This window comes from Squalius cephalus (genome assembly GCF_949319135.1).
Source record: "Squalius cephalus genome assembly, chromosome: 21".
NCBI lineage: Eukaryota > Metazoa > Chordata > Actinopteri > Cypriniformes > Leuciscidae > Squalius > Squalius cephalus.
The window spans coordinates 17,933,209-17,941,803 of record NC_137142.1 but is presented as its reverse complement, the minus strand read 5'-3'; the positions used below and the strand labels follow the sequence as shown (position 1 = coordinate 17,941,803).

Genomic DNA, 8,595 nt, shown 5'->3' with positions numbered 1-8,595 from the left:
TACAGCAGCTCTAAAAGAAAATAGTCAATATTCAGCTGAAGTTAGTTCAGTGTTGATTCGGTTTCTTAAGGATCATGTGACACTGAAGCTTCAGCTTTGCCATCACAGGAATAAATTACATTTTAAAATATATTTAAAAAGAAAATAGATATTTAAATGTTTTATATTATTTCACAGTATTACTTTTTCTTTTTTTTTTACTGTATTTTTGATCAAATAAATGCAGGTTCCATGAGCATAAAAGACTTCTTTTCAAAACGTTCAAAAATCTTCCTGACCCCAATCAATAATATGTTTTAAATATTAATTTATAATATATTTGAGCAACTTCTACATTTTCCTCATTATCTCCCCTCCGGTGTCCATCTGTACTACTACATAACAAAGTCATAAAAACAGCTGGGAGAATAAAGATTATGTCTGTGTTAATATTTATTAAGATAAATCTGCTTTACAGTGTCAGGAATACATTCTGTTCTTTCCTATGACAAAAATAATTATGATTACATTTGCGTGAAATAGAGATGATTAATAGAAAACAGATTCTTAATCGAATAAAACCACACCTTTACATTATACCTTAAATATTTCACTTTATACTGCTCTTAACACTCATACCAAACTTTACTGAAAATGGGCCAAGACAAAATTAATGAGGTGGAATGAAGGGAAATGGGAGTATAACAGAGGCAGAGAGAGAGAAAACGGCCAACAACATGTCTGTGCAAATTGTATATGAATGCATATTGAGCCACTGTACAGCAGCCTGAAATCTCCCTAAGTTTAACCTTTATTAACTTTCACTAATCACAAACAGATTATTTTGTCTTATTATAGATTGAAAGTCCTTCATCTCCCATCAGGATGACTGTGGTGCATCTCCGGTGTGTATGTCAAAAGGACAATCATTACCCAAAGGTGTAGTAGTGCCTGCAACAAAAAACATACATTCAACACATAATAAATAAATACAAAATTTTCCCTGAAAGTTTAAATTCTTAATTTTTACTTTCAAACATTCCTTGAAACGCTGTGAACTCACCATATAAATAATAACAAAGACCCTGGCCATGGGGTAACGTCTGAGAAAGATTCCTAACCGTATACTGAAGGGAAACAAACAAACATTTTTATAATGCTATTGGAACACCGTAAAATACATTAAGCAGATTTCCAGGGATGCAGTTACCTGAAGCGGTCGATGGTGCTGGCCGCTTTACGAACCTTCCCATACACTCCTGTACCCGGTCCGTCTGCATCACTAAACAGGATTGGTGTGTTCCTCTGCCTAGCACCTGTACACACACAATCATGCCGGGCTGTCAGAAATTAAATAGTTCCATTCAAACAAGTTTGAGTTGAATTGATCCAGTCTCATCATGCAGTGCACTGACCTGGTCCCTCAATGGCAGCCATGTTGATGTGTGAGCCGTTGTTCTGACCACCCTGCAGGCTCTTCATTTGCTGTTCCAGCCTCTCCAGCTGAAACACCAGCGAGTTTTTCTCGGTGCCCAGGGCCTCTAACATGGTCTGCTTCTGAATCAGCGTCTCTGTCAGCTGGTGCAAACGGCCCTCCAGCTCCGCCTGACTGCTGTTGCTAAGAGCCTTATTGGTCAGCTAGCAATTAAAATTCAGAAAACTTGGAGTGAGTGCACAGAGGTTTCTTTTGAACACGCTTCTTGTAAAACCTCAATTGCTATTCCGTCCTCATAAATTTATGTCCACGCATGTGTGTGTGGGGTACCTGGTTTCTAAGCTTCTGGATCTCATCTTCTCGGTCTTTGACGCGACCCTGAAGGGTGATTTTAGTGCGATGATGCTCTTCCTCAATGTACTGCAGTTCCTGCATTAAAATTAATCAACATTCACTCACTATTCAGCATATTCCTCAACCACAATACACCCTCTCTAAAAACCTGAATGGCGCCATCTCAAGTACCTGTTTGGATCTCTCCAGCTCTGCCTCCATGTCCTGTTTGGCTCTGATCTGCTGGGCATGTTGTTCCTGTACTTCAGCCAGCTGTTCTCTCCAGTTCTCTGTCTCATTGAGCGCCTGGGTTTCCAGATCCTAGAGAAAACAGAAGATACCTAGTGTGTGTTTACATCTAGATTAGAGCTGTCCGATATACATATCAAACATTCATTATATATTTTAAATAATTTTGCCGGCACTAAAATTAAGCAACATTGTAAATATTTAGATTTTAAACATTTTTTAAGTGAAAGAATGGAATGTTTAGCATTTATTGCTATTTATTACCATGTATTATTAGAGTTATGCATATAAATGCATATAATTAAATATAACATGATCTATTGATATATTTCCAATGATTTTACTGGCAATTAAAATTAAGCAACATTGTAATTATTCTGATTTTAAACTATACTTTTATTAATGTGAGGAAAAAAATACATAAACTGTTTTGCCATTTCTCATCTTAGAATATCTTAGTAAATATAAATTATAAATAAACAAGTAAATATTGCTATTTATAAACATGTATTATATATATATATATATATATATATATATTAAAATAATTAAATCAAATTTTTAGTTAATTTAGTGTTTGGTATAATTTTTGGTTCTTCAGCCTTTAAAGAAATCTAAAAGCAAACTAACAAAAATAAGGAGAAACACTAAATAACTTGTATCAATAAAATCTACATTTGAGATTGTATATTTTGGAATTTCTTTTTGGAGTGTGTGTGTGTGTGTGTGCGCACCTGTATCTCTGTCCGCAAGCTCTGTATTTGAGCCTGTAGTTTTTGAATCTCTTCTCTTTGCAGCTCTTTCTCATGACGTAGCTCTTCGAGTTCAACTCCAGCCCCGGCCCCCTCCAGCACCTCCAGACCTGAGCCCTCCTTCAAACTGCTGATCAGCTTCTCCTTAGACTGGAGGAACAACAACACACACCCCCATGATACTTCATACGCTTATAAAACAGACATAAAAAGTTCCATGAAAATAAAGAGAGAAGGATACCTGTAGTATGCGTGAGGCTTTGTTTTTGTAGTCCTGTAGTTCCTGTTTGGTGTACTCTGCTGCAGATCGGGCGCTCTTGACCTGTTGCTGTAGTTCCTCAGCTCTCTGTTTCTCTTCCGTCACCCGACGCTCTGCGTTCGTTAAAGACTCTGCCAATGTCTGACGCTCGGCCTCCACCTTCGCCAGTCGTGTTGCAAACTCGCTCTGTGAGAAAATGGCACGTAACTAAGACCTACCAGGTCCATCTGTTAATCTCCATGTCCGAAAGAATGTCTTCGGACCTATAGGGATTGCAACATAAATCCTGTTTTTTTATGGCCTCACCTGCATCTGTCTGTAGCTCTCCTGTTCTCTCTTAATTGCTGAGTCTGAGTCTCTTACTCTTTCCTGTAGTGTCTGTAAAGCCTGAGACTGAAGACTGCTGCCCTCACTCTGATCCTGAAGAATCCTAAAACACAAAAAACACCAAATAGCATTAGATGTTTGTTTATTCACATAAGAGAAGATATGGATTAACTTCAGATGGTCAACTAAACCAGAAATGATGTTCTGCTTCTTTGAGTTGTTGAAGAGACTAACCTGACCCTCTCGCTCTGAGCTTCCTCAAGGGCTGAGCTTCGGGCCTTCAGTAGCTGATCTGCCTCGTCCAGTCGCACTTTCAGGACCGCCAGCTGACCATCTTTTGCCGACAGGGCTTCTGTGAGGTCATCGACCTGCGAGCTCAGCTCTCGAACCGTGCGATCAACGCGAGACTGGTCCGAGTTCCACTTGTCAGCACGAGCTCTGGCAAGGTTCACCTCTACACAAGTGGAGGAAATAATCATTTAATGGCTTTAGCGTATCGCTGTTCTTCTCAAACTACACAACTGCCTGGGATACCATTTAGTTGCTGCTGTGTGCACATTACACGACGGATCGGCGATAGGGGGTTACACATTAAAATACATTTCAATAGGAAGAATTGCAGACAACTCTGACTGGTGTACAAACTACATTTCACAACCAAACACACGCAAAAATTGATACAAGAAATAACGTAAAATCACGCGCGATTTATTTCTGTTAAAAACAGTAGCCTGCAAGAAGCTTGCGATCCAAGTTCACTCAAAAAAATTATTTTTGCCTCTTGTTAAATTTAATGAATAAAAATAAGCTAAAGTAACACGATTGTTTAATATTTTGTCACAACTTAATTCAATTGTGTTCAATCAACCTAATATATTTAAAACTGAAGTTATAATTAATTTATCAAATTACTTTATCAAATTAATTTATCAAATTACTTAATTAATTTGTGTGAAAACTACATGAATCATTTTTGTTGACAACTAACTGGGCAGTGGATCTGTAGTTCCCAGCATGCTTTGCAAGGGACTGGATTAGGAGGGTAAATTTAGGGATTAAAGTGTTATTTTATGTTTTTTTCTGTAAATGGAAAGATGTTGTTAGTTAATGTTAGTGTTTAATATTCAGTTATGTTAGAAACTTAGAGGACTTTCTGTAATGTTTTTGAATTTTGTGGTTACCATTATGCAGAAGAGTGGCGACTGTGTTTATCTTAGGGCTGTGGGCACGAGCGCTTTTGTCAGATCACGTCATTGATAACACACACTACTTACTGATTTGTCTCTGATTTCACCCATTTGCTAGTGATTTTCACAAAACTGTCGACGAGTGAAAATTGGGGCTAAAATCGTGTTGTTTGTACCTGGCATTAGCTTCTGTATTTATTTGAATTAAAACTACTAACAATAGTTTTCGGTAATTGAAATAAAGCTGACATAAAATAAATATTAGATGAAAAACTTAAACTTCAAAAACTGCTGGCTTAGAAAATGAAAAATACTAATTGAAATCAGCATTCCCTATTGTGATGAATATCCAAGTGAAATGGCTTCTTCAATGAGAAAAAATTTTTTGGGGGTGGGACATGATTTTGTCCATCGGGAATTGATTGATCGTTGGATCATTGTCGTTTGGTATTGGTCGATCTCATGTGAGTGACAGGTTGCCCCGCCTTCGCAACAGTAAACGTCTCATCAGAGATTAGAAGAGATGTTGTTGCAAGAGTGATGGGAAATTATTTTGATAGATTATGAGGGCACATGAATAAAAAAAACAATGTGTATGGATAAATCATTTCTAACAAACACTGCAATACTGCAAAACAACCATGTAGGAAGAAACATCATGGCCATATTCCAGGATGATAAAGCCAAGACTCATCAGGCTCATCAGAATGGTTGGAAGGGAGCAGTTTTTTGGCTGGGCAGTGTATTTAACTAATACTGATTGATAGCATACAGTTCAACAAAAAACAGGTCAGAAATCTCTCTGGCTCACCCTCCTGCGTGGCTTTGGCTCTCTGGATTAGAGAGGCCATCTCCTGGTTAAGAGAAGAGACTTCATTGCGTAAAAGTTGGTTCTCGAGACGAAGGTTGGAGATCACCTGTTCCTGGCCCTGCTGCTGCTGAAGTTCTTGATGGCGGTCCTGATGTGGGATCTCCGGTGTTGGCTGATCCTCTGCGGGAACATCCAGCCCTGAGTTCAAACTCTCTGGAACAACAGCTGGACAAAAGATATGAAATAAGAACTACATGAGATCAAAACTTAAGTAAAGGTGTGTGCCTAAATTCTAAAAAAAAAAAAAAAAAAAAAAAAAATGTTTTTAGTGTTTAATTTAGACAAAATAGAAACAATTATTTTATTTAGCCAAAATAATATGTTTAATAATATTTAAGTGCATTGCCATTTTGCCATTACAGCTTCACAGGATATTTCATGGCAAATACAGCCTCAATAAATACAAACATTTAATAAAATTCAACAATTTTGTATATACAAACTCTATGGAAAATTCTTTAATTCTACTTGTTTAGAATTAAAGTCAAAATAGTCTTTACATTTACTCTGTCCCTGGCCTAAAAAGTAGCCTTAGATCTCATTATGGTCCATTTTAGTTGTATCCACAATCTACAATCCTGCTTTTTGGAGCTGGGCTACTTGAATGTTATATTAATTTACCATGTATTAATTAATATTCTTATTTGTATTATTGTTACCATTAAAATTATGCATTATTATATAACATTAATAAATCAAATTTAAATATTTTTCCACACTGATACAGCATTGTATGGCAGTTCAGTTAAAACCTTATTACATCAAATGAAGGAAGATCTTTGAGTTTCATTAAACTAAGCGGCTCATCTCTTCTCTGTCATTAACCTATAATGGTCCAAAATTTTAAATAGGCCAAAATTCTTGCCCTCAGACCAATGAAATTAACCAAATGTTAGAACACACAATGTACGATGCATCTTTTGTACCTTGGCTTTGATCTCGAGTGGAGCCATCCTCTGTTTTAACGCTGTGTGAGCTGTTTGAGAGTGAGCTGAGGCTAGAATTTCTGGACAGGCCCTGTGTGGAGGACGGGGTTGCAGAGACAGAAGGGCCCATCTGGAGATCGCTGGCCACGGAGAGAGGGGGCATCTGGGTCTGAGTTGAACCCCCCGTAGGTCCCAAAGCTTTAGACGCCGTTTCTCTCCTGACCTCCTTTCTTTCGCTCTGCGGTGGGTCCGAACTGTTCAAGAAGTCAAAGAGCAAATCGTCGTTCACTTCTGGCTTTTTGGGTCGCACAAAGTTGGATGATACTTTGCTGCTAGAACCCAAAGGCATAGTGCTGGAGACATTAGCTGTACCGGCCAAAACTGTGGCTTTGGGTTTCTTTATGTTCCCAGCAGCTGCAGAGATGAAAGCTGAATTTCCGAGAGATGAGGCAGAGATGGAGTCCCTGTGCTGTTGATCATGGCTGGAGCTGTAAGCTGCAGAGTTGTACTGGATTGAATCTTTGGTGTCAGGGCTGTTGTAGGACAGAGAGGACTGATGAGCGTTTTTTGTCAAAGCGGTGGCTGCACCCTGGTCCACTTTATTCAGGAAGGTCTCGGCCTTCCCGGCAAGATCAACAAGCCAAGACATCCTAAGATCCTCTGGAATAGAAAGCATGCATGCAGAGATGTTAAAGTGAAGACATGTCTGCTAGCCTGTCATGCTAATTTATGTCATGTCACCCGTTTCTTGCATTCAACAACTTGCCCATATTTCACATATATATATTTATTTTTCTTTTTTTTTATTCTGAGATGCCAACGTGCATCACATGATCAGTCAGATCTGTTATGTTTGACTTCTTCAATGCAAATACATATACGAATTGAAAACAAGACCCATCCCTTAAAGTATACTCTGGATCCACGTCCAGGGCTTTTAAACTCCTCTCATTTATATCAATGCTGATATTCTCTAACATGAAACATATATATATTTAAAAGTATGTCGAATGTATACATTTTTTTCACTAAATGAATGTATTATACTAAGCATATTAAAGGAATAATTGTTTATCTATAGTTTGACATATTTCTGAACAATATTTGTTTACATTTGCGTCCAAATCCACTTAACACGGTGTATTTCCACAAAACTGTCAGCTGTCACTTTAAAATCACTATGTACTACATTTCGTCTAGTTATCGAGTACATTACATGTGCTCATTTGTAGAGTAAATCCTCTTAACAAAATGAGAGTAATGTTGAGCATCGCATTGTCAGTTTCACGTCTTCTGCCCAATAACTGCATTTAAGGTTTCATTATTTTTGTACCTGAAGGAGCTCCGATCTCTCAGAAAGTAAATCAATCTTGCAGGGTCATTTTTTTTAGAGAATATCAGGCGAAATGATGTCTTGATCATCGGTGACTGTATTTATTTATCCAGTTTCTCATTCTGATCCAGACCGACGTGGACCAGGAACTCCACGAAGGACCCATAACAGTGCGCCCTGCACACTGCCTGACTGAAAAAAACGTTGCATGTTGTTGCTCTGCCTGATTGCAATTGGGTCATTCCAAAGTCCCTTTCTGTAATGTAATGTTATATATATATATATATATATATATATATATATATATATATATATATATATATATATATAGCCTCTGTTCCTTCTTACCATGTAGTAATTTTTCATGGCCCCATTAATTCACATTTTGTGAACATGGATATATTATTTCACAATTTAAAATCCACCCCTATTTTCACCAAATTGTGATATTAAGTGAATATATAATGTATTTAAATGTTTACTGCTTTGGAATTTGAAATTGCAATTCTCTCTTCAAACCTCAGTACAAACACGAGCAAGAACAGTAAAAACACAAACACAGGGATTATGAAACAGCTCCTCCTTTATTCAGCAGCGCTCACTCAAGATCGCTTATTTACAAGGCATGCCACAACTATACGAGAACTGACTAAAAGACTTCATCAATAATTAATGATCAATAACACTTACATCTGCTCTGAGGGAGACAGAGGGATGTGGAAGAAAAGGAGCAGTAAAAACAAAAAAGATACATCAATTCTCAATGTTTTCTTGCCCATGGCAGACACGTTTATTTTGATCATTGTCTTACATGAAACAAACGTCTATCTTTAGGGAGTGTGATGACATTGCCTAACTCCCCCTCTGATTGGTTGGCCCCTCAGCCTTTAAACCAGAAAGCGGAGTTGAGCAGGGCTGTTCTAACAACCCCATTACACATGGGT

The 8,595-nt window shown here is 37.7% G+C and overlaps 1 protein-coding gene across 1 annotated transcript; it reads right to left on the bottom strand.

Moving 5' to 3' along the window:
• Positions 1-199: 199 nt before the first annotated feature.
• Positions 200-7,815, bottom strand: golga5 (golgin A5). The gene is made up of 13 exons (XM_079855537.1): positions 7,652-7,815; positions 6,319-6,978; positions 5,333-5,557; positions 3,569-3,788; positions 3,314-3,437; positions 2,990-3,193; positions 2,731-2,898; positions 1,940-2,068; positions 1,745-1,843; positions 1,395-1,617; positions 1,190-1,295; positions 1,043-1,106; positions 200-930 (listed from the first exon to the last, which is right to left on the bottom strand). Exons 2-13 carry the CDS (start codon positions 6,965-6,967, stop codon positions 850-852), a joined length of 2,292 nt encoding a protein of 763 aa, XP_079711663.1. The 5' UTR covers positions 6,968-6,978; positions 7,652-7,815; the 3' UTR covers positions 200-849.
• Between the last annotated feature and the right edge of the window lie 780 nt (positions 7,816-8,595).